At 40.6% G+C, this 26471-nt stretch overlaps 1 protein-coding gene across 1 annotated transcript in view; it reads left to right on the top strand.

The window, feature by feature from the left end:
- Positions 1–18237, top strand: part of LOC136866675 (C2 domain-containing protein 5) — a 559159-nt gene extending 540922 nt beyond the window's left edge. Inside the window, exon 20 of the mRNA XM_068226804.1 lies at positions 18103–18237. Coding sequence (XP_068082905.1) covers positions 18103–18174 — 72 coding nt within the window. The 3' untranslated portion in view covers positions 18175–18237. The remainder of the gene's footprint in view (positions 1–18102) is intronic.
- Positions 18238–26471: the final 8234 nt, after the last annotated feature.

Raw genomic sequence — 26471 nt, 5'->3', positions numbered from 1 at the left:
TTGTATAAAATTCCCTCTCTCTTTCTATTTTTAATTTATATTCATCACCAAAATATTTAGTTCTCAGTGCATCAGTTCCCCTACATACTCTAAATAGATGAGCCTCTTCCATTATTTCTCCACAGTGTAAACAATGATTTTCATTATGTTTCTCTCTCCGCCCCTTATTTTTACATATCCCCATTAGACACCACACCTCTTAGTTAGTTCTCCATTTGGGAGTCTTTCTTACCTTATTGACATATTTCGAATAATTTCTCAAAATTCTGATAGTGTTCTTTAGGTTTCACATTCCGCCCTAATCATCTTTTTCTCCATGTTCCTTACTCTAAACGTTACTTTTTTAATGAATCACTTCTCTGTACTGTTCGTCTCTTTATCCTAGTAATCTCCGATTCCTATCCTGCCTAGAATACTTTTCTATTTCGATACCCAATAATCATCATCTAGATGTTTCATCTGGTGTTGGTATGCTAGGTTCAATATTTCCCTCCCATCTCTCCTTCTTAATCTTAACCAATATTTTACTACTTTCCTGCTTATATCTGTTTGGATGCTGATATCTTCACATAGTCTTCTAGCGCCACTATTTGCTGTGCATTCTGGTAGACCCATTATTATTTTACAGAATTTGATACTTATTACATCTAATTCTTTTGTGTCTACTTTGATACTCCATATTTCTGCACCATACAGTGTTCTTGATATCACAAGAGCATTTAATATATTTTTGTGCAGCTTGTATTCCATATTTGTCGTTTTCCTCTCTAAAGAACTTGCACTTGAGAGGACTGCCAATCCTTTCAATTTGGCACGTCTTATTTATTCTTTCCACATCCCATTCGATTTTATTATGATTCCTAGATATTCTAATTTATTTACAACTTCTAATTCTACACCTTCTAACCACCAGCGCCTTTCGTTTCTCTTTAATTTATTTCCTCTTGTACAAACCATTACTTTTGTTTTCTTGATATGCATTTTCAAATTCCGTGTACTGCAATATTCGGCCGTTTTCTTAAGACTGCTTTTTTCCCTGTGGGTGGGGGCGGTAGAATAACACCCACGGTATCCCCTGCCTGTCGTAAGAGGCGACTAAAAGGGGCCCCAGGGGTTCTGAACTTTGGAGCGTGGGTTGGCGACCACGGGGCCCTCAGCTGAGTCCTGGCATTGCTTCCACTTACTTGTGCCAGGCTCCTCACTTGTATCTGTCCTATCTGACCCCTTGGTCAACTCTTGTTCTTTTCAGACCCCGACACTATTAGGTTTGCGAGGGCTAGGGAGTCTTTCATTTTCATGCCCTTCGTGGCCCTTGTCTTCCTTTGGCCGATATCTTCATTTTTCGATGTGTCGGACCCCTTCCATTATTTCCCTCTGATTAGTGTTATATAGAGGATGGTTGCCTAGTTGTACTTCCTCTTAAAACAATAATCACCACCACCACCACCACTTAAGACTGCTTTGTATACCGACTGTTGTTAGTGAGAGCAGAAGGATGTCGTCTGCGAAAATTAGGCCAGATATTTCTTTGTTATTTGGGCAGGGGCTTGTCCTACCCTCCTTCCGCTGAAAGTCCATTACATCATTAATAAAAAGTAAAAACAATATTGGTGATAATCTACGTCCCTGCTTAAGTCCGATATTCGAGTTATCCTGCCTACCATTAGATCTTCCTTAACTTTAATCGAGCATATCACTTCTTCATATAATTCTTCTATGGCTTTAATAATTTTATTTGACATCCCTATTCCAGCCAGCTTCGCAACGACAGCCCGTCTGCTAACCGAATCAAAAACGTTTTGCAGGTCTATTGCTGCAATATATAATCTATCTCCTTTCCTCCTTATGTATTTGTTATTGTTTTAATTATAAATCATCTGTAGTTCTCATTCCTTTCCTAAATCCTAACTGGTACACCGAGGGTATAGAGCAGGGCCTCTCAGGGTGCATGCGCGTGGTGCATGCACTGTGCACGGTGCAAAAGACGACTTGGCTTGGTTGACCAGAGTGCAGACCCCCCACTCCTCGATTTGGAGCAATAGCGCTTACTCTCTCTTTCCTCGCGCCTCTCTCGCTCGCTCCGCCTGTCTCCCTCTGCCCCACTTGCGCCGTAGCGCTCCAAATCCGGGCTGCGTTGAGCCGAGTGTAGCCGAGTAGAGCCGAGCTTAGCCGAGTAGCCCAGAGACGAAGCGTTGATCCGAACTATTCCGAGCGGCACCGATGCACAGTGCACGGAGCTCTTGCGCCTCGCTCTGCACGTGTGAAATTTTGGGCGTTTGAGAGGCCCTGGTATAGAGTAATCTTCCTGCCCATTTCACAATTCTTTTTTTGCTAAAATACCGGTGTAAATCTTACTGAGTTTATCCAACAAGGTGATACCCCTATAGTTATTCGCGTTCGATCGTTCCCGCTTTCTTTTATACATCGGACAAATTATTTCTTCTTGCCAACATCGTGGATTTTTTCTGCCATCAAAGATTTTGTTAAATATCATCATCATCATCATCATCTGTTTACCCTCCAGGTTCGGTTTTTCCCTCGGACTTAGCGAGGGATCCCACCTCTACTGCCTCAAGGACAGTGTCCTGGAGCTTCAGACTCTAGGTCGGGGGATACAGCTGGGGAGTATGACCAGTACCTCGCCCAGGCGGCCTCACCTGCTATGCTGAACAGGGGCCTTGTGGAGGGATGGGAAGATTGGAAGGGATAGGGAAGAAAGAGGGAAGGAAGCGGCCGCGGCCTTAAGTTAGGTACCATCCCGGCATTCGCCTGGAGGAGAAGTGGGAAACCACGGAAAACCACTTCCAGGATGGCTGAGGTGGGAATCGAACCCACCTCTACTCAGTTGACCTCCCGAGGCTGAGTGGACCCCGTTCCAGCCCTCGTACCACTTTTCAAATTTCGTGGCAGAGCCGGGAATCGAACCCGGGCCTCCGGGGGTGGCAGCTAATCACGCTAACCACTACCCCACAGAGGCGGCTTTGTTAAATATTTTAGTTATTATTTCTAGCATCTGGCTGTTATTCCCTAGCTCTTTCCAGAATTCGTACGTAATTCCGTTGACAACACCTGATTTTTCCTCCTTCTCCTTTTCCAATGTGTCAAGTACCTCCTCTGTGGTTATTATATCGACTAGTACAGGCAGAGTAAACTCCACATGTCTCACTATACCAGTCTCAGTTTTCTTCCTTTCCCATGTGTCTTCACCCCCTAACAACCCTTTAAAATACGTTAGCCACTCCTCATCGCATATGCTTACTTGATGACAGCTTTTATAATCTTTGCATATTGTACTAATTCTTTTCCATACTTTCTTAGTTTCATTTTCTTTACAGTACTTGCATATAATTTTGCCTCTTTGTCCTGCCAGTTCTTTTATTTTCGCTCGTTAAATCTTTGTATTCCTTCCTCTTTTTACAATAATCTGCTCGTAAATCCTGATATCCCTCATTTCGGTACATTTTTAATGCCTACATCACTTGATTTTCTTTTCTTTACACTCATCAGTATACCATACTTTTTTTTTACGTTTTGTTTATATTCCCTTCTCTTACTCACAACCATTTTTTACCAACTACCTTTATTGATCTTTCAACCTTTCTTATTGCTACATCTACTCTCCCTGATTAAGAAAGTATTCTGTCTAACATATCATTAAAGTTCTCTTTTCCTGTTTCTAACAGGCCCGTAGATTATTCTATTTCTCTTCCTATCTTCCTTCACTCGTGTCCTTTCCTTTTCTTCGATGTTCCTTAGCCTTTGTTCTAGATCCAGGACTTTCTTCCTCATTTCATCTATTTCGTTCTTGTTCTGCAGTACGCTCTCTTTGATATCCTTAAATTCTGTTTGTACGGAGGTCTTCAAAGCCTTAAATTTATTTTTTTGTTCCATTAACATTTCCTTGGTCTTCTCCGCTTGGCATTCTTGCATGACCTCCTTGATCTTCTCAGTATCTTCCCATGACAGCCCAGGTCCTGGATTTAACTCCACTCCACCGATCTTTAGTAGCACCATCACCACAACTAATGAAAATACCATGTGCGTGATTTTTGAAGCTATTTTTCACCATTTGAGTTGATTTAACCTTCCACCTGCCCTGCCGTCTGCCTATAGAACATCTGTATTGATCAATTGAAACTCCCATGTTAACACACTACTACACTTTTTACTCGCTCAGCACATCACGTCCTTTCACCTCGCAAGTTGAATTGCAACTGTGTATTACTTAATTCATAGCCAGTATCCCTTTTGAAATTAGGATTTTTACGCTTTTCCACAGCTTCCCATTTAATCCTGGACCTGTACTGTTTAGTGTGGGTAAGAGCTCAGCATCTTGGAACACGACATCATGACCCGACGGTAGAGCATGCTCAGCTATTGCTGATTTTTTTCTGGCTGGTTGAAACGAATATTTCGTTCATGTTCCTTGATACGAGTACCAATGGACCGGCAAATTTGGCCAATGTATACCTTGCTGCAACTACAGGGAATTTCGTATACCGCAGGTTGTAAAATTGGGGAAAATTTGTTCTTGGTTTTACCCAGGCTGTGAGCAATTTTAGTGATGGTGCCAAACACGGTCTTTATATTGTGTTTGCGGAGGACCTTGGCAATTTGATCTGTGGTGTTGTGAATGTATGGCAGGTAGGAATGGGCTGCGAACGGAGTCGCGAAGAGTCGAGACTGCTACCTCTGGAACCGACACTCTCGACTCCAGTGTCGACTCCACTGATGCAGTAACGCCATCTATCAACTATTGTCGGAACTGCGTGGAATTATAGTTCCACGTTCCTCCCTTGGTAACTCGTGATACGATAAATACAAGATGATTATTAGCCAGCAAACATTAAATATTGTTTCGGGATTTTATCATTGTTAGTGTTAATGTCGTAGGTCTGTTTTGACGACAATGATGATAATGATGTCGATAATCGTAGTGGTAATAATAATCTGGCAGTATAGTTTTACATAATCGCCAATATTGACATCAGCGAGTTCAGCTCCGCGGTGTAGGGGGCAATGCGTGCGCCTGTCATCCGGTGGCCTCGGGTTCGATTCTCGACCGGGTTAGGTTTTTAATTCTAAATGATTAATACCCCTGGCCTGGGGCATAAAACAGAAAAAAAGAAGCGATTGCTTAGAGTATGGTTTTACAACAAATATTTTACCAAACATTGTGCGTCATAATAGCCGCCTCTGCAGTCTAGGGAGGCCCCGGGATCGATTCCGGCCAGGTCAGGTATTTTTACCTGTATCTCAGGTTTCGTGATCACGTTGAGGTAGAGACCGGATCTAGAAAGCCAAGAATAACGGTCGAGAGGATTGGTCGTGCTGAACACACGTCACCTCGTAATCTACTGGCCTTCGAACTGGGCAGAGGTCACTTGGTAGGCCAAGGCCTACCAGGGCTGTCGCGAAAAGGGGCTTTTGTGTATTATACTATTACTACTACTACTACTACTAATAATAATAATAATAATAATAATGCAACAAGACTTAATGTGGTCCTTGAATTATAATGATAACCTACAGCCTGTTTTCCAGTCATGACCGGGTCAGGAATGGAATGAGTGAAGCCCCATCCTGCGGCGAGGATAGAAAATGTACCGGTTGCCGAGGCCTGTCGCACTCCTCTGGGGCAATGATGAATGACGGACAGATAAAATGAAATGATGTTGGAGAGTGTTGCTAGAATGGAAGATGACAGGGAAAACCGGAGTATCCGGAGAAAAACAAATCGCACGTGGAGTGACCGGGATTTGAACCACAGTATCCAGCGGTGAGAGGCCAACGCGCTGCCGCCTGAGCCACGGAGGCTTTTAATGGTTTAATCTATGTTCGAATTATGTTAGAGGATTTACCCATATTAGATTTGTTTTCATCGTTCATGTGCAATTCATAATGATTTACCATCGTATCTGTTTATCAATTTCCTGATCACGACAAATAAAGACGTGAAATTAAATGTCCGTGGTCTACTATCCCGATACTTTCTGACATGACACGTTTAATTTTATTTCAACTACACCATTACACTCGTCGTCTTCGTTAACGATATCGTACTTCACTCTACAATACTCTTAAAAAAACCCAATGGGCAAATGAGCAGCAACATGTATGATATTTCATGTTATTTTCCGCGCCGCGACACGCAAGCAGCCCCGCAGTGAGAGTCAAGTTCGCTTGGAATCGCGAGGCTTCATGCGAAGTGACCGTGCGTCCCCGCAATGCGCATCAAGGTAACTTGGAGTCGAGAGGCTTCATGAGAACAGAGACTGGTGTTCGGAGTCGATGGAGTCGACGCTCTCGATTCCAGGCTTCAGTCGCGCCCATCCCTAATGGCAGGTAGGCAGTTTCCTTCACTTCTCCCTTCTGTGAGCTTTGCTTGGTCGTTTCTCTGAGATGCAGGGCTCTATGAATCTGCAGATCGCTGTAACCATTACCCTTGAACGCGATTTTGAGTGTATCCATCTCCACCTGGATATTTGATGGCTCACAAATTCGTCTCGCCCTCTTGGTGAGTGTCGTGAGCATGCTTTGCTTTTGTGCTGGATGGTGGTGACAATCTGCATGAAGGTAGCGATTTGTGTGGGTAGGCTAACGAGAAACGGTATGTCAAGGATAGTATGTCCTAAGGAGCCGCCCGGTTTCTTTCTTACTAGAACATCCAAGAAAAAATGCATCCGTCCGACTCCATTTCCATAGTGAATTTAATTGAAGGATGTTGCTGATTTAGGTGGTTTAGAAATAGATGAAGTTTCTCAGGACCTTCTGTCCAGACCACAAATGAAACATCAACATGCTTGCACTGAATCTTAGGTTTGACGGGCGCTGAAGCAATAGCCTCCTCCTCAAAATGATCCATAAAGAAAGCCACTACGGGCGAAAATGGTATTCCCATAGCCACTCCTCCTCCGAACAGACGGATGGAGTGACGAATGAATGTACCACTTCCACTTCTATTATAACGTCTAAATTCAAACCTCATTCCTTGAGAAGCCTTTCTCGTGAACAGTCGAGGTTTTCTTCTGATTACGCAAAGCAAAGTTCTCTGCGAAACGTAAAGAATTTCACCTTATTTCCTTGACACAGCATAAGCCCATGAAAGCCAATAAGGCCGTGAAAGCATCAATGACAACAGAAGTATGATATATAGATGCATACATACTTACACACATTTTTCATTATAGACTGTTATGCCTTTCTCATAAAGTTAGGGCAGGAAATAAATAGAACTGGTGGATGCTCTCAAATACTTAGGAAGTGTATTAACAGAGGACATGAGGTGCAATGGAGAGGTTAAAACTCGTATTGCGATTGCGAAGGAACCATTTAATAAGACGAGTAGACTTTTTTGTGGGGGCACGGATAGAAACTTGAGGAAGTGATTCGTGAAGTTCTTTGTATGGAGCGTGACACTGTATGTAGCTGAGACATGGACATGGAGAAAAGAGGACGAAAAAGACTGGAGGAGAATGGTAGGTATACAATGAATAGAAAAAGTAAAGAATGAAGAAGTATTGAGAAGAGTTGGGGAAGAGAGAAATATATTTAAAATAATCAAGAAGAGAAAGCACAGTTGGATTGGCCATTGGATGAGGAGAGATAGCTTGCTTGTAGATGCTACAGAAGGAACGGTAAATGGAAAAAGAGAAAGGGGACGGAGAAGATATCAGATGCTGGACTGTATCAGGATAGAATACAAGTATGAGGAAACAAAAAGGGTGGCAAGAGACAGGATTGCGTGGAGAACTGCCATGTGAAGACCTTCCATATGGCAGAACACTGATGATGATGATGCCTTTCAGCATTCAGTCTGCGAGTCTCTGTGAATTTATTAAATGCCTCCACAATCTTCTGTTTGCAGCTAACTCTGTGTCCTTGTTTCGTTCCTTTCCTCTTTTCATTAAATCATCGGAAATAGCTTCTACCCACTGTCATCTTAGTCTCCTTCTACTTCTCACAGCTTCCATGGCCGAGTCTATTATTCTCCTAGGTGACCCATCCTCCATTCGCCTCACATGACCCGCTACCGAAGTCATTTTATACGTATAGCTTTACCCATCGAGTTCATTCCTAACTTGGCCTTTATCTCCTTATTCCGAGTACACTCGTATCATTGTTCTTACCTGTTTGTACCAGCAAGCATTCTCATTATTTTCATGGATGTTGCTTCCAACATATGAATAAGATACCCCGAGTCCACCAGCTTTCAGTCCCGTACATCATAGTCGGCAAGAATTAAGTCAGTTTTTATTTTTTTATTTTTTTACAGAATACTGTTCATCGTAACTGCGAACTCGCTGCATTAGCTTAGCTCCTCCTTTATTCACTTTCACTTCCAGGGGTAGACTCTTAAATATCGCTACTTGAGATTCGTTTCACTTTCGTATTCCTGACCTGGTATCCAATCCTCGTAGGTTTCCTCCCTAGTTGTATCACTTCAGTCTTGGCTACTTGGCATATCATACTTGCTGAAGCTCCAAGATATTAGAATGTAGGCTTTCAACAGTCTGTTATTAAGGCATACAAGATGTTAGCTTGTAGGCTTTCAACAGTCTGTTATTAAGGCATACAAGATGTTAGCCTGTAGGCTTTCAACAATCTGTTATTAATAATACAAGATGTTAGCTTGTAGGCTTTCAACAGTCTGCCATTAAGACACAGGTCTAACTCCGTATTATATTTCCACCCAGCATACATTTTTCTTTCCATTTTATACCTGTCAGTAAATGATTCACATATGCTGTAAACAAGGAAGATGAAAGATTACAGCTTCGTTTAATCCATGTAACTTTTTGAAACAGGAATTCATTCTGTTGTCAGTTCTGTCTGCTGCCCGATTGCCAAAGTACATGCATTTGATTGCCTGTAATAACCTACTCCTAATCCCAAAATTCCCCATTACTACTAAAATCTTTTCCCTTGGTACTCTGTCATATGCCTTCTCTAGATCCACGAAGCACAAACATAACTGCCTATTCCTCTTATAGCATTTTTCAGTTACATGACGGATACTGAAAATCTGGTCCTTACAGCCCCGCTGTGATCTCTAACCACACTGGTTTTCATCCAGCTTAGTCCTCACCATTCATTGCACCCTCCTGTCTAAAATGGCAGTGAACACTTTGCGTCGATAGCTATTACAATGTTTCTTCTTATCTTGCTTATAGAGAGATGTAGTTACTGCTTTCGTCCCGTCAGAATGTACCTTATTCGGCTCCGTGGCTAAATGGTTAGCGTGCTGGCTTTTGGTCACAGGGGTCCTGGATTCAATTCCCGGCAGGTTCGGGAATTTTAACCATCATTGGTAAATTTCGCTGGCACAGGGACTGGGTGTATGTGTCGTCTTCATCCTCATCACGATGCGCAGGTCGCCTATGGGTGTCGAATCAAAAGACCTGCACCTGGCGAGCCGAACATGTCCTCGGACACTCCCGTCACTAAAAGCCATACGCCATTTCATCCCATGCTAATCTTGTTACTCTAAGAAGCCATTTCATCTCAACCTTCGCACTATAATTCATCATTTCAGATCTGATTTCATCTACGAATATTCCTGTTGTTTATTTACCACCCTCTGCACTTCCGCGGGGATAATTTCACTGCTTTCGTTGTTCTTCTCCCTATGAAGTTCATTGTTCTGCGCTATAACAGAAATATTTCCTTTTACGTTGAAATTATTTTCAAAATATTCTTTCCATTTGTCCAGCGATTCCCCTGAATGAGTTCACTTTATTTATAAATACACTATTCATTTCCTTCTTCCCTCTCTTTCTAAAAATTATTGATAACGCTCAGAAAGGTTTACCTGCTGCTTGACTAAGCCTGCCTGGGTTGTTACCGACATTGTCTATAGTTTCTTCTTGGATTCTCGAAAAATTTGTTTCGCTCTGTTTTTTTATATACGTACAAATCCCTTTCCTCATCAGTTATTTTTGGAGCACTAATGCAAAATCTACCAGACAAATAGAAATATACAGAAAGGAGGGGGGAGCGTAAGGTTCTATGGAATGTATGAATGTAGAGATACCAGATGCAGGATATTAACAGAGGAAACGCTCAGCCTTGAAATCCTTGTGCTCATAGTGCTTATTTTTAAAGAGTACATTAACCTTTACGGTAAACCTTCAAAATTGTCCGCTAGATATTCCACAGCACTTGTGCCAACGATGTGGGAGATGTCGGATACCAGTCGCCTCGCCATTTGTGAATTTTTCAGTCTCATGTTTCACAGTGTTGACGATGGTCCTCTCGTGTCCCAAAACGTCTCCCACGCATTGGTTAACTCACTTTAGGGTGATGTCAAATCGCACGGATTGTTCTGCACTATAAGAGAAATATTTCCTTTTACGTTGAGATTATTTTCAAAATATTCTTTCCATTTATTCGGCGATTCCCCTGAATGAGTTCACTTGATTTGGTGAGGTTGAAAGGCGCGTGTTCCAATACCTCTCACATCCAGCGCTGAAGTTGCCTCCGTACAGTTAACAGTGACTCTATATGTACTGTATGCGCACTTTTTAGTGATAGATTTTTGTACTCAGTGAGGAGTAAGAAGGGAGCACTGCCGGTTCAGGTAAATACTGCCAACTGAATGGAAATGAAATCTAAATTGAATCGATAATATGATCGATCGATATGAATTTTCTAAACCTTTATTATCTTAACGCCAACAACTGCGTCAAACACACAATATATAATACTATATAATATTTCCCGATGCGAAACGTGTTCCTAGCATGAATTCTATAGTTTGGCTTTGCTGTGTAAACAACAACAGTACGAGTACGTGAAGTGTACGCCAGATGTCGCACAGCGATGATAAGCGATTCTTAGTTTGTGTTTCATAGGTTGCCAATACGAATCTCGAAGATAACCGAAGTCGACTGATTCAGCACTAGAGTGTAAATCTATCGCTAAAAAGTGCGCAGATAGTACAGTGCGGCCAAGTCCTGTCCAGTGGCGATGTTTTAGCCAAGTACTCAATCAGCTGATAGATGAAGGGGAGAGAGATTATTATTGTGTCAATAAAGAATAGACTAGGTCCATTTTTAAGATGCTATTTAGTTTGCTTATATTGTGTTTATATAGGCCTATCCGTATTTGTTTATTCAGATTCTGACTTCAAAATTTAGTTTTATATGTGGCATACAAGTCACGATGATTTAAAAGGTTAGGAATTCTGTTGGTAGCTAGGCCTATAATAACATTATATTATAATACATGCGGCTTAAATTGTATGGTACCGAGCGAGTTGGCCGTGTGATAAGGAGCACGTGACTATGAGCTTGCATCCGGGAGATAGTGGCTTCGAATTCCACTGTCGGCATCCATAAGACCTGTCTGTGTCTGTGCGACGTAAAGCAACTAGCAAAAAAAATGTATGGTCATTGTCTTGAATAATGTGATGACTGTAAAGTTAGCCTACATTAATATTAGGATATTCCAGGTTACATGGTTTTACATATAATCAGTATATACAACGCAGTATCATCAAACTATACATAGAAATGTACTTTTTATGTATGATATCGGTATGTATATAGTCTTAACACACGCAGAAGATATAAAATATTTTAAGTTAACCGATGGGTAGACAAAATTGAATTATTACTCGCACACTTTTTAGTGATAGATGGACATCGTAGTGCTGAATCGGTCGACCTCGGATACCTTCGAGATTCGTATTGGCAACCTTTGAAACACAAACCGTGAATCGCTTATGCATCGCTGTGCGAAGTCTGGCGTACACTTTACGTACTAGTACTGTTGTTGTTTACACAGCGAAGCCAAACTACAAAATTCATGCTAGGAACAAGATTCGCATCGAGAAATGTTATATAATGTGTGTGTGTGTGTGTGTGTGTGTGTGTGTGACAGTTGTTGGCTTAAGATAATAAAGGTTTAGAAAATTCATATCGATCGATCATATTATCGATTCAGTTCAGATTTCATTTCCATTCAGTTGGCAGGTGCGTTTGGGAGTGTTTTACTACAACCAGAGCTGGATATCTCTGGCTATGTGTTTCGGATCAATGTCCTGTTGAAAAAGATAATCCCTTCCCAGTCCCATTTTATCAATTCTGGCAGGTAATTTTTGCTTCAAAATATTGATGTACATTCGATGGTCCATCTTGCCTTCAATGAAATGAAGATTTCCCACTCCCTTAGCGCTCATACACCCCCACACCATCACTGAACCACTCCCATGTTTCACAGTAGGAATCAGGTCCCGTTGCTGTAGCTCGGTGTTCGGTTGCCGCCACACTTGGAGGCTCCCGTCTGACTCGAAGATGATGTACTTGCTCTTATCAGTCCAGACAGTCCTATCGAAGACCTTCAGACCTGTGGTTAAGTGCTCCGTGGCAAAGCATAGCCGTTTCAGACGATTAATCTTGCTCACATAGAACTTCTTAAGTCCCTGACGCACGTGGAAGTCAATTTGACACACTGTAGACTCACTCATACTAGCACCTCACAGTTCCAGCTCAGGAGCAATTTTCGGGGCACTGCATCGTTGATTTCTCTTCACTTCTCGGACAATGAAGTACCTGTCTGCCTGGGTCAGGGCCCGGGTACGTCCAGTTCTAGACTTGTTATTGTAGACTTTTACCTCCGAAAAGCTGTTGATGATCGACTGAAGGGCTGACTTAGGCCTCCCAACTGCTTTTGCAATCCTTTTGAACGACCATGTCTTGTTGTGAAGGCGGCTGATGACGTTTCGTTTGCTGGGAGTAATTTCCGGACACTGTCGCCCCATTCTGATAAAGTGTGAACGCACTCGAATGGTGTTCTGTCAACATCTGAGTCGAAATGAGTTAGTGGGATACGCCCGAGCCACATAAGCATGCACAACGTCATTATCAGGGAGTGGAGGGCTGATTTTACTCGCGAAAATGGAGGTTGTAAGAATACTTTTTTTTGCGTGTTCTCAAACGAAAATTTATTGTCTGTGATATTTTTACATGTTTATGGCAATGTTTTGTTTTCATATTGTTCATGGAATGAATAAGGGTGTTTGAATGCTACATGAATGACATTTTTAGGTATGAAAAATTCATAATTTTCTAAAATATGCGGGGTGGTACGAATACTTTTTACACTCGCTGTATAGAGTCACTGTACGTACAGTCTCTGCTGCACGTAGTCTGGTGTTGTCATGGATAATGTTGCCTGTGTCAGCTTGTAAGTCAAGTAGTGTCCATCTTCTGTCCTCGTCCATGCACTAGGTAATTACTGCACGTGAAACATCTGTCCGGACACTTACAGGTGTTACGAACCGTTGCACATCGCTACTTGTTTCACGTCCGTGCTGAAATGCCGCTGGCCATCTCGCAACGGTTCGGTACGAAAGGGCTTTATTCCCCACAGCTTCCACAGTTCTCTGTGACATTCTATGTCACTGTGAACCCGACGAACGGGCAGTTTGATGAAGGCACGCTGTTCTTACCTCGTCATATCCATTCTGCACGAAACCTGACATACTACTGCAGTCCCGTCGTCTTGTGCGTGACACCTGTCAAACGCGCCCTTATTTCGTGCCTTGTCCATGTACTATGAGTGTCATGCTTTCTAGGACATATGGCCACTGTATGGTAGCGCCGTGCGAATGTGAGTAGGGACAAATAGTTACCGACAGAGTGGCTGCGCGGTTTAGGGTCACGTAGCTGTCAGCTTGCATTTGGGAGATAATGGATTCGCATCCCACTGTCGGCAGTCCTGAAGATGGTCTCAGTGAGAGTTTCCCCTCCAATGGTCTAGGTACCACCGGCGGATTCTATAGTCGTAGCTGCCAGAGCACAGGGAGGGCCATGACACAGAATATGTTCGAGATGGTCCATCGCTCAGAATATGTGCGGGATGCCTTTGCCTCTTTCATAGCAACTGGTATCCCGACTCTCAGGACCACTTACTTGGCCTCTGAGCTATTGCTGGTGGTTCACGAACGAGGAAATGACGACAGTAAACCACGCCACGAACCATGGAACCATAGGACCATTGTAGTTGTAAAAATATGGTACTGTCTAAACCGAAAATAACATAGTGTGTTTTATTGCGTATATTTCTTTATCCTGCACCTACATACAAAAATTGACATATGGTATTCTTCTCTTCTTCTGTTATTATTATTATTATTATTATTATTATTCATTTTGTATGGAGCCATTAGAGACCACGTCAAATAACTGGTAATACATTTCAGGAAGCCTGTTTTTTCATCCCAGAATCACTGTATTCTTTCTCTGGCAGCCTGTCTTCTTTCCTCCGTCATCTGCTGTTCTGCTTGTGTTCTTTATGGAATCCCTTGAAGTTGTTAATTTGCAATCCGCACCGCGCTCGATCTGAGATATCTCGCCGCTTTAATCTAACCCTGTCGACCGAGCTCGATAGCTGCAGTCGCTTAAGTGCGGCCAGTATCCAGTAATCGGGAGATAGTGGGTTCGAGCCCCACTGTCGGCAGCCCTGAAGATGGTTTTCCGTTGTTTCCCATTTTCACACCAGGCAAATGCCGGGGCTGTACCTTAATTAAGGCCACGGCCGCTTCCTTCCAATTCGTAGGTCTTTCCTATCCCATCGTCGCCGTAAGACACATCTTTGTCGGTGCGACATAAAGCAAATACCAAAAAAAAAATAATAATAATAATAACCCTGTCGAAGTCTTTTCTGGTCTGAAAACAGTTATGTGAAATGTAAAGTCCATTTTCCAGTATTTTAATCATTTGTTTTGTCAATCACTTTTTAGCTATTCTGAACAGATATTCATGAAATTTCAGTGCTTTTGTATGGATTCGTCAGTCGCTCGTTTAGTTGATTCACTTCTTCGCTTCCTCTTAACCCATCCTGTCCATCATTTGAAATACAATTTTGAATGCTGTTGCTTTCTAAATGAAGCTAGTGGCTGAGTATTGGAATTTTCTATCATTAGTAGATAATTAACAAATTATTCTTAGCTTTTCTTGTTTGGTGAACATCCTCTGTTTGGTAAATTTTTTTTTTTATGGAATGTTTCTTTTACACTTTGTAAGCGAACGGTAATACTGTTATAGTATTACTCTCCACTTTTATAAGTGCAAGGAATTTTTACTGAACTTTTGTACAAAGTTTCGTCACGTAAGCTCTCAATGTCATGCACTTAACTAGATGCCATTTCCAGTATTAGTCAGCTTCTCGTTTATTTTATTTGTCAGTTGTCTTCTTTCGTACACATTAATGCAAAGAAGATTAATATAAGTTCCAACTAATTGGCGGCAAAGTTTCCGTTTGGAGAATTGCTATTTAACATCTTTGGTTATTTTGTCAAACACGATATGAATGACTGGACGATAGAATCCCTGAAATTTTCGAGTGAAATAAATCACAGATCTCTAACCACGCTCTTGTACCCTGCTTGAAGACAAGTCTTCCCTCACCTCCTACATATCCGACTTTCCTTCATCATCTGTTCTCTTCCGAATCCGACAACATTAGGTTTGCGAAGCCTTGAGATTCTCTCATTTTCCCACATTTCACTTTTTGTGACGAATTCTTTGAAGGGTCTGGTGACCTCTTCATCTTTTTCTTATGTTTAGAATTAGACTAAGAGAACTATGATTTTGTATTTCCTATTAAAACAATCATCACCACCAGCAAATTGGAAATTTCACCCGAAGTCGTTGGGATCCGAACCTAGTGCTTTGCGTTTCCAACTTGTGACACCACTAAGGTCATCTTCTTCTTCTTCCTATTATTATTATTATTATTATTATTATTATTATTATTATTATTATTATTATTTGAAAATGTATATTTTTAACAAAATTCATTGAAATTAAGTGTGCTATTTTCGACATTATCTTGATATTTCCGCCAATAAATATACATGCCATTATATACACGTGTTGATATATGGCTGGTTCTCTGGCTCCGGCCTTATTTTGGGAGGTTTGAAATTCGATTCTGACTCGTACCAGAATTTACCGATTGAATTGACTGGACGGTTCGAGCCGTGTAGCTGTTAGCTTGCATTAGGAGGATGGCTGGCTCGAACCCCGCTATCGTAGCCCTTAAGATATTTTTCCATGGTTCTCAATTTTCACACCATGCAAGTGCTGAGGCCGTACTTTAATTCAAACCTTACCTTCACAGTCCTGGCCCTTACTTATCCTGTAGTCGGCAAAATGTATCGGAATAGGTGCGACTTTGAAACACTAGCAAGGAACAGAAAATTAGAAAAATAGAATTTAAGTCGATTACGGATGTCGGCCAATGCAGCTGAGGAAATTTTCCTCTGACTTCGGGCAGACTCTTATGTAATGGACCTTTAGCTGGACAGTAGTGATGGCGTCTAAGAGCCAGTAGCATTTTAAGTTCGTACGCTTCGCCTTACGCAATCTGTCAGCAGTCATACAGTAAGTATACCGGAACCTTTAATCGAGTTCTCTAGAGTCTGTGATAGAAGAAAAAGTTTCGTTAGTTGTATTTCATGTTTTTTATAGAACAGGTATAAGTTGCTTGTCTCCGTCGCTGTCATCTTCAAACGTCGTCACCGTCATTATAATAATAATAATAATAATAATAATAATATGATATACTCCCCCTTTTCCCAAGGGCTTACATCTCACGACACATTTGTGATAATCATGAGGCTCCAGCTGAGTTCGAAATTGCGTCCGCCTTCCTGTGCCGGATTTATCTTATCATTTTCCCTGTCTAGTTTCTTTTGGTCAGCATTTACCAACCCCGAGAGAATTAGAGTAGTGAGATAAGAAATGGTTCATTTCTTCGCATTTTCCTATCTTTATTTACCGAACATCTTTAGAAGTGAAAGCGAGTGTTGTTTTAATTCGAATCCGAACCATAGGGATGCGATTTTCGTTTCAAAAATCCACATATATTGTTTGGGATTCGAACTTTGGCCGCCTTAATGAGAAACCTATAGTGGTGCCACACGACTCCCACTCCTCTCATTATCCGTAGAGGTAGGGAAACTTTTTGTCCTTTGATTATTGTTACGAGGGATGGAAATGTGATTGTTTTAGCCCTTATTAACGACAGTCCCCTCCATATACTTTCCATATTTTTCCTGTATTGACTATCTCGATTTCGAAGATATTTTACCGGATGAGATAGCCGGGCGGTTAAGATCACTTAGCTGTGAGCATGCATTCGGGAGGTAGTGGGTTCGAATCCCACCGTTGGCAACCCTGAAGATGATTTTCTGTGGTTTTCTATTTTCTCACCAGGCAAATGGTGGGGCTGTACCTTAATTAAGGCCACTTCCGGCTCCATAGCTGAATGGTTAGTGCACTGGCCTTTGATCACAGGGGTCCCAGGTTCGATTCCCGACAGGTTCGGGTATTTTAACCGTCAGTGGTTAATTCCGCTGGCACGGGGGCTGGGTGTATGTGTCGTCATCATCATTTCATCCTCACCACGACGCGCAGTTCCCCTACGGGCGTCAAGAAAAGACATGCACCTGGCGAGCGGAACATGCTCTCGGACACTCCTGGCACTAAAAGCCATACACCATTTCATTTTAATTAAGACCACGGCAGCTACTTTCTCATCCTTGCGGGTCGCCGAAAATCTTCGATGTGTTAACGCAACGTTAAACCCCCTGTGGGTGGGGGCGGTAGAATAACACCCACGGTATTCCCTGCTTGTCATAAGAGACGACTGAAAGGGGCCTCAGGGACTCTTAGTTTGGGAGCGTTGGTTGGCGAACACGGGGCCCTTAGCTGAATCCTTGCATTGCTTCCACTTGCTTGTGCCAGGCTCCTCACTTTCATCTATCCTATTCGACCCTCCTTGGTCAACTCCTGTTATTTTTCGACCCCGACGGTATTAGGAGGGCTAGGGAGTCCTCATTTTAACGCCCTTCGTGGCCCTTGTCTTACTTTGGCCGACACCTTCATTTTTCGAAGTGTCAGATCCCTTTCATGTATTCTCTCTTATTAGTGTTATTTAGAGGATCGTTGCGTAGTTGTACTTTCTCTTAAAACAATAATCACCACCACCACCAGTGCGACGTTAAACCACTAAAAAACAAAAATATCAGTCTGCATGGTGCACCTCCCAGTAGTTATTAAATGAATAATGTTCGGTTTGTTTTTCTTCCAGGGGCAGTGCCTTATCAACGTGGGTGGAGACGTGGTGTTCGTGTCCTACTTCACGGAAGAGCCAACCTGCTAGATTCAAGAAGGAGGAGGATCAGAAGATGGCGGCTGTCGTATGGGAAGTGTATGAGGCAGCTCGAATACCAAATATGTACTTACGGAAGTCTCCTTTTGGCTGGCAGTAATTTTCATATACTTCTGTAATTGTTTACCCTTCGAGAACACAACGCATTTCAAGCTTCGCTGACTGAAGGCGTAATTACTTAATATTATATATACATTTCTATTCCTAGCATCCAAACTTCAAAACGAGGGCAATGTTACAGTCAATAGTGATTCTAAAACTGTACTGAAATTCCTCGAGTACAAGATTTTATGTTACATTTTAATAACTGTACGATATTTTCATAATAGTATTTCTTTCTATTGGGACTGATTATCTCATCGTTCAGCTTAAAATATGTCATTGTTATAAGCTATTAATTTTCATTATATGGCCCCGCTTTTAATTTTTAATGTTAAGTTTTCGTTCGAGGAACACAATATATTTTATGACATTTAGTATTAAATTTCCCTATGTCACTTTTAAATCTGAATATATCAGTCATCACACAAATCATATCCGAATGGTTCGCTGTCATAGGCAAGCTTACAACTATTATAAAGTAATGGGTGTACGAAAGTAGCAAAATGTTACTGAGTTTGTACTGATCACCGCTATATCCGACCAGAAGAACAACAAGTATGCCACTTGGCATTTTATTCTCTTTCTCTCAATATATGATGTATAATGCGTCTTGAAAATCTTTTATTTGCTTATAGTAGAAACGCCGGCTAATTAGTGAAAAGATAAGTGTATTATAAATAATACTTTGGGATACTAGGTTTGTGCTACAACTCTGAGCATCCTGCCACAAGTTATTGGCTTAGGAAGCGTATTTCCCCACCCTGCTCCTTTTACCTGTTACATTGTGTTAGTTTTGCACTTAACTTGCTTAGAGAACTGTCAGTCAGATACACTGTATAGAAGTAGTGTTGCTTCTTCTTTTTCCGATATTTTAAAATGGATAATACTTTGCAAACTTGTGACATATCGTTTTAGATGTTGCCAGCTTTTTGAGATTCTTTTTCATCATCCGAGAGCTTATCACTCTCACTTGAATCCTTAGCTGCGAATCAGTATTGATCATAGGGCCTATCACTGCAGGTTTATACATGTCGCCAATCACTACGATGGAGTACAGATGCAGTTTGCAGCCAGCCACTCCATGTTAGGCTTTGCCAGAAGTTTCTGTCAGCGTTTCTTTCTTCAGCTTAGAAGACTCGTGGTTACACCGTTCTTACTCACTTTGAAGCTCTAGCAGAAATGCTACGGTCCTTCCCATATTGCATTTCTCTGCACGAAACTACTGAAAATGCGAGGGGTAAAATTGTGCGTTATTAAGGAGCCGCTCCGCAAACAGTGTGCTTTTTAGCCCACACTTCACTCTTGTTGTGTAATTGCCTTGCAGGTTACATACTCTGCATGCTAGTGGTTTCATCGACGCTTGCAGAATAAATTGTGCCCTCCCCTACCTTGGCTTGTCCACAGATGACTTGTGTATGGTGTTATAGTCGCCAAAGTAAGATGCACTTGCTCCACTGAAGGTCTGTAACCTTCCGAAGAAGTACCATTCACTCGAAGCTATAGACATTCATAAACTGTCGGGTTACTTTTGCCACCAAATACTCAGCATTGGGTCACTGTGGCAGAACGAACCTGGTCCGTTAAAGGTATTTTTCGCAGACATTTGAATCAATAGAAAGTGCCTCTGGAAAGCTGATTACTTGTTAGCCTATACCTGGCCTTTCTCTCGCCGTCTGCTTAACAATATGAACTCCGGAGATGCTGAACGGTAGCAGGAATTGAGTAGCACAGTGCAACACGGAGCGTTACCTCAAACCAAATGAAGTAGCCTATACATCGTTTCATATTTCTAGTAACTCGTGTTATCTTGTATTTTCGACGCCGCAACTCAGTTGTGTGGACTGAGGACAAGGCAATTAAGGGTTACTAGGCATGCATACTATTGGTAGATTTTGATAGAATTTGAACCTTTAGACAGTAATTTCGTCCACCACCGCCCATTAATTTATTTCTTGGCTTAAGTGGCCTAGCTCCTTTTTTTGGGAAGGAAGATCGAAACGAGGGCGATTGGTTGGACATATTTCACGAGGGACATTCAGTCATGTATTGTAGTACGAGGCGTTTCTTAATCCTAAATAATATTGAATTGTACCATTACATCCGAAGAAACACGTCATTATGCACTTCAAAAAGAAATAACGACAGTACAGGATGGTGAGCCTCCAATAAGCTTCATTAAGTTGTGAACTGATACCATACCTTCTATTCTTCATAATTTTAATAAATTATATTTCATTCCTTCGTGTAGGGGTTCTGTACTATCTCTCTCTCAACATTTAAGATCATTTTCTCTCGCCCTTACAGTTCGAATGCTGTGATAAGAGACATGTAGTTAGCTGCAGGAATGGTATCTAAAAAGCCCTTTGTTTGAGTCAGGATGACACTTTGGTAGTGTGCGTTATTCGTATGTCTTATCTTTTCAGATGAAGTAAGTTTTAAACCGTCGGTCTTGGACACTTTTAACCCGCTGAAGATATTGTTTATAGTTCAAATTCTCCTCATGTTGGTATATTTTGTTTATCCCGCGGTTCTGATTCAGTTCCGCTGGAGAATGCTTGGATCATGCATTAAGTTCCACCCCACTGCGATGTTTTTATTACACAAGCCCCCTTTGACAGGCTTGAAGCTGTGTGTCATTTACAGAGATATATTTGTTACAGCTTCTCTGAACATTTATTTTGAATAAACTTCTTTCTAATTTTCCCATAATTGGAGGTGGCCTATAATTGACAAAGCTTGCAAACAATTAGTTCATTTTTTCAAGAAGCACAGGGAATAATGGGGCATGTGCAGTTAATCTATTACAAGTCATTAATCTACATTAAACTACATGGCATCGAAATTATATTTAACAATACAATAAAGTCCGTTAAATTTCATTTGTAGACCATCATGGTCGTGAATTCTATATTAGCTTTATATTTAAAAAAAAATACAGCTTACAGATATGCTTCATTTATTAAAACGTGCGTCAGGCCGAAATGTTACGGAAATAGGTAAATCTCAAGTATATCGCCCCTCTAGCGTCAATCATGATTGCGATAAATATTGGTTTATATTTTACTCGATAGTATGGGATGGTTGTTTTGTAGATTGCGCACTTCTCTTCACATCCTTCGTGAGCAGGTGTTCCTTGTCACCGTGTTGTGAGACCATAACATAACTTCTAAACTTCATATACTAACAATGAAGAAAGGAAAAGGAAAGGAAGTTGTCTCGGTACCACTAGCTTTTATTGGTAACTGACTGATAGTACTGAAAATATTAATTGGTAAGGTGGAATTCAACTATTCATTCAGAAATGTTTGTGCTACTAGAGCAAATCTAACATGCATTGAATTTACTGGGTGGGGTTGTTACCAGTACAAAGAAAATTGTGCCGTGTCTCTCCCCATGTCTCTCCAAAGAAGTCTATACGAGTTAAAATGTTTAAATAGTCCAGGACAAAAGACAGCAAGAAATAGTTTGGCCACCTGTTTCCGTACCATGAATGGGTTTTACTTCATCTATGAAGTTCAGGTTGGGAGATCAACAGATGGCTTGACATATTTGTAAAAGATTATGTAATCGCAGATCTTCTATTAATATACTAGAACTGTCGGAATTAATTCAACTTCCCATCGTCGGCAGTTCTGAAGATGGTTTTCTCTGTTTTCACAAAAGGCAAATTTTACGTTGTAGACTTAGCTTAATTAAGGCCACAGTCGCTTCTTTCCCTGTTCTTGCCCTCACCTATACCATTGTCGCCGTAATTCCTATCCGAGTTATATCGACTCAGTAACAGCATTAAGATAGTGTTTCCTCACAGAAATTTGCATATAGCTAACTCGATAATAGTCTCTAAGATATTCTAGTCATCCATTATGTGTTCAGTTCGAGCAAACGCATTGAAGAAGTGTTTTCCATGTTTACTACGCTTTCGAAAATATTTCATTGATGACTTCATGACATGTTTTATTCATATATGTTAATTATATATATTTAATGTTTAATTTAACCTCGAAGGCAGGGTTGTTGGTTGTGAACAACAATCATAGGGAAGTATTCAGCGATGTTATTTTTACTCAGGAAACGTTGAAGGCTCTTCTTACTTCATCATTCGTTTTATTCTTTAACACTACAGTTGTTTTGCTCTGATACAATTTTACGGGTTTATCGTGTCATAACAGCAACTTGAGCAAAAAGGAAGCTCAGAAAGAATAAATGTATTCTTTATTGGGCTTGGGATTCTGGGCTTGGAAAAGGGAATTGTTGCATTTACCATTGGGGCAGGAGTTCACTTGGGGTTGTTGAAACTTTACTCTGCACTGCTAAAAGAGGGTTTGTCTTTCTAGTCAGTACGATGATTTTTTTTTTATTGTAACACTGATATCTACGAAGACCCTGACTTTCCATTCCAGTTTTAAGATATACTACATAATGAGGTCTTTTGATGTATCGGTATTTAAATCTTTTCAGTATCTAGCTTCCGATAATTGAGTGGGTGTTCGCAAAAACGGGCTAACCATCATTTTTTGCAGAAATTGCGTAATGTTGTGCTTTCTATGGGGGAAGGTGTGAACTATCTTCTTTGAAATGGGCTAACATCAGAGAGGCATATTTAACTAAGGAGAGGACTTTGAAGTTTATGCTATTTTGAAACATGAATTTTGCTCAAATTAAAAACATAAATCTTCTGAGTTATTGGTCATATCTAGTGCAGTGCGGAAAGTTTGATAAAATAGAGCAGAAGTATTTAGTTTCTCGCCATACCTACCTCCCTTGTGACGGGGACTTCGGTGTAATAGAAAAAACAGAGACATGCTGTTTCTTACATTTTTCTGCCTGATGAGTGGGTGGACTTGGTAAAAAGCCATTCCATGTAACAAAAATGACGAGTGATTTGTTTACAAGTACTGATCCATTGTTAGAAAAATCACTAAAAGAATGGTACCCGATAGTAAACAAAAAGGTTTACTAAGTATCTATGGTAATAATAAAAAAGGGATGAACCTTTTAAGTATTTCTTTAAATATTCCTATGGGTTCGTCGAAGAATATGATGCAGTGAACATTTCAAGAAAAACAAAAGTAGATACACCATTTCTAGCCAACATTGTGCTGCCAAGAAAGGATAATGGCAAAAGACCCTTAACTGCAGCCAAGTTAAAGGATTTGTTAGAACTCTTAGAGTATGGTCCTTCCCGATACCACCAGTTTTATAGGGAATTTGACCAAAAATAATTCCCCTGAGACGACAGAGGAACCATTGTTCAATGCTTTAAATTATGAGTAATGTAGGCCCTAATGTTTCAATTGGATATGTCCCATGTAATATTTGCAAGTTAATGATCAAAATTATGTTAAATTGATAGACAGCAGGTTCTATTACAATAATAACTTACAGAAAATAATCATTTTATTTTTTTATTTTTTGCCCATACACAAAAGTCCTTTCTTCTCAACTTTACCTAAATGCTGGTTAGCCCGTTTTTGCGAGCACCCACTCAGTAACGCTTTACAATACGGGTTAAATTTGCAGCTAGTCTGTTGGGGGTAGCTTTCTGAGTACTCATTATTCGAAATTGAGATACAATTATTCACACTACGATATATACACCGACTATAAATATGTACAATAATTTATTACAGAAGCCTGGCAAGATCCTTCCATCACACAGCCAGTGCTTGGAAACTGCCCTGGGCGTATTACCTGAGCACTACATCATCTGTAGCTTCTCACCTCATTGGTTACGGTTCGAATCCCAGCCAATGCACATTTGAAGTTTGAAAAGAAATGTCTCGTCCCTGTGATTCTGATTGTACGTAAATGTGGGGGTCCAATATCAATAGTTACATTAAATTGCAAGCTTGTTTGCTTCCTAGTTTTTTATGTCTGGCTTCTTATTGGTTTCGTATTAGAGGAGCAGCCCCATGACTAGGTAGGATGGAAATGCAGGGGAAATACACTTCGAATGCTAACTTCCTGGGTCGCTTTTGCCGTCTGAGGTACGACATTTAATTATAATTTAAATGATAACACTAGGACCATGATATATTTGTGTACAACGACAGTCATTTATGATCTTACGCCAAGGATTGCAATATTAATTTTTCAGACATATTAGAAATGTGTACTTTGAGGGTTAGTAATCCGATTAAAATTAGTTATTAATATTAGTTGATTCTATATAGACCTTGAGGCTGAGATTGCGATTACGAATAGATTTCTCTTTTAAAGCCGAATTAAGTCAACATGGATATTCGTCATTTATTTATGTAAGTTGCTGTGAAAAAATTGGAGATTAACCTTTTAGATCACAGATTCGTCGACTTTCCCCTTAATCAGTCTCGTTGTGAATGGAATGTTCATTTCTATCGTTATGTTTTTCGTTGTGCGATGTGTTTAGATGACATCACTGCTGTCTACCACCGATTATAGAGTGAAGCATGAACAGATTAAAATGTGTACTTACATATGAGAGAACTATTTAAATTGATTATGCTTGAACAATTTTTGTTTCTTGTATCAGAAATTCAGAGTTTGTCAGTTGAAGATTCAACTTAATAACTGCTTTTAAAAGTGTTGTGGTATACTCCTGCCGTGCAACAGAAAATCGTACTTAATTGCAGTGCTTGACTCTGAACTTACATGTTGATGTAGGAGTGAAATGTGTATCTCTCTCCAGTCTCTTATTTATACAGTTTCATTTCATTAGTACTCACACACATATCTTACAGTAAGTTATGAGATTTCTCGTGGTATCATATTCTGAAAATAATTTATATTCAGTCTTTAAGTTATTTTCAGAGTAGCTAGAATTTGTTATAAATCCGACTTAATGAGAATTTACACAGTACCGTGCGTTTAGTTGTTACATTACCCATTTGTGGTGAATTCTCACGGCTTCTAACAGTAACTACTGTTTTGCCATGAATACTAAGAGTTTAAGCTCTCTGTTTGACACTTTGTGCGTTTCTTAGGTGCTGAAGACATTCTAACCAAACAGACCTTGTCTAAGATTGCGCGGTTTAGGCAATCCGAACGCTACAATATATAGAAACGTCAGTGTTCTGTAAACAATTTTATGTATTGAGAAGCTCAGTGGAAATTGCTTCTTTTTTTTACAGGGAAATACACTTCTTAGGAATGAATTTCTTGTGGACATATCGATAGAAATAAATATGGCGTAGATTTATATTATGTAAACACTCTCGAAATATGCATGCACTAAGCCCTAAAATCCGAACACTTGGACGTATGACGGAAAATAAATATCGTCTACACATTGCTTAGAAAACTTTTATATTCACCACTCTACACACAAAATAGAGTGACTATTAACTCCGTCTGTCAATCAATCAATCAATACTGATCTGCATTTAGGGCAGTCGCCCAGGTGGCAGATTCCCTATCTGTTGCTTTCCTAGCCTTTTCCTAAATGATTTCAAAGAAATTGGAAATTTATTGAACGTCTCCCTTGGTAAGTTATTCCAATCCCTAACTCCCTTTCTTATAAATGAATATTTGCCCCAGTTTGTCCTCTTGAATTCCAACTTTATCTTCATATTGTGATCTTTCCTACTTTTATAAACGCCATTCAAACTTATTCGTCTACTAATGTCATTCCACGCCAACTCTCCGCCGCCTTGCGCCCTATAAAATTTGGAATAAGTTAAATACAATTTTGTCGGGAAACAAGATAATGTATTTAACCGAATTCATACATCACAGTAGAGAAGACGAAAGGATTCTGAATGCCTTCATAGTAAGTTGACAGAATCATTGACAGCTCAGAGTACTTACTGACAGCTGGCAGCTCCTGGGCAACAACGGGGTTGGAACCGTTCATTAGGGAATTTTTGGGTACCCATCGCTAACGGCTTATGGTGGTAATCTAACAATAATTTGTGCCCATAAATTGTTTCACCTGAGGACGATCGCGTACTTTTCCACGACTGTTAGCACCAGCCGTTCCCTGAAATCAAGATTAGTCTTAATAAATTACCCCGTTGTGTACACTTACTCAAGCTAATTCAATAATGAATTCCTAAATCAGTTATGGTCAGGCAAATAATAAAATAACGTTTAACGCGGAATGCGTAAGATATGATAAGAGTGAAGCCACGTGGTCCCTCTCACTGACCGTTGCTGAGAAGGTGTGATAAAGAGATGATGCGGGGTGTGGGGGGAGGCGGCGACACGTA

This window comes from Anabrus simplex, chromosome 3 (assembly GCF_040414725.1).
Source record: "Anabrus simplex isolate iqAnaSimp1 chromosome 3, ASM4041472v1, whole genome shotgun sequence".
Lineage (NCBI taxonomy): Eukaryota > Metazoa > Arthropoda > Insecta > Orthoptera > Tettigoniidae > Anabrus > Anabrus simplex.
Note: the sequence above shows the minus strand (reverse complement) of the source record. Positions and strands in the feature narration are given on the sequence as shown.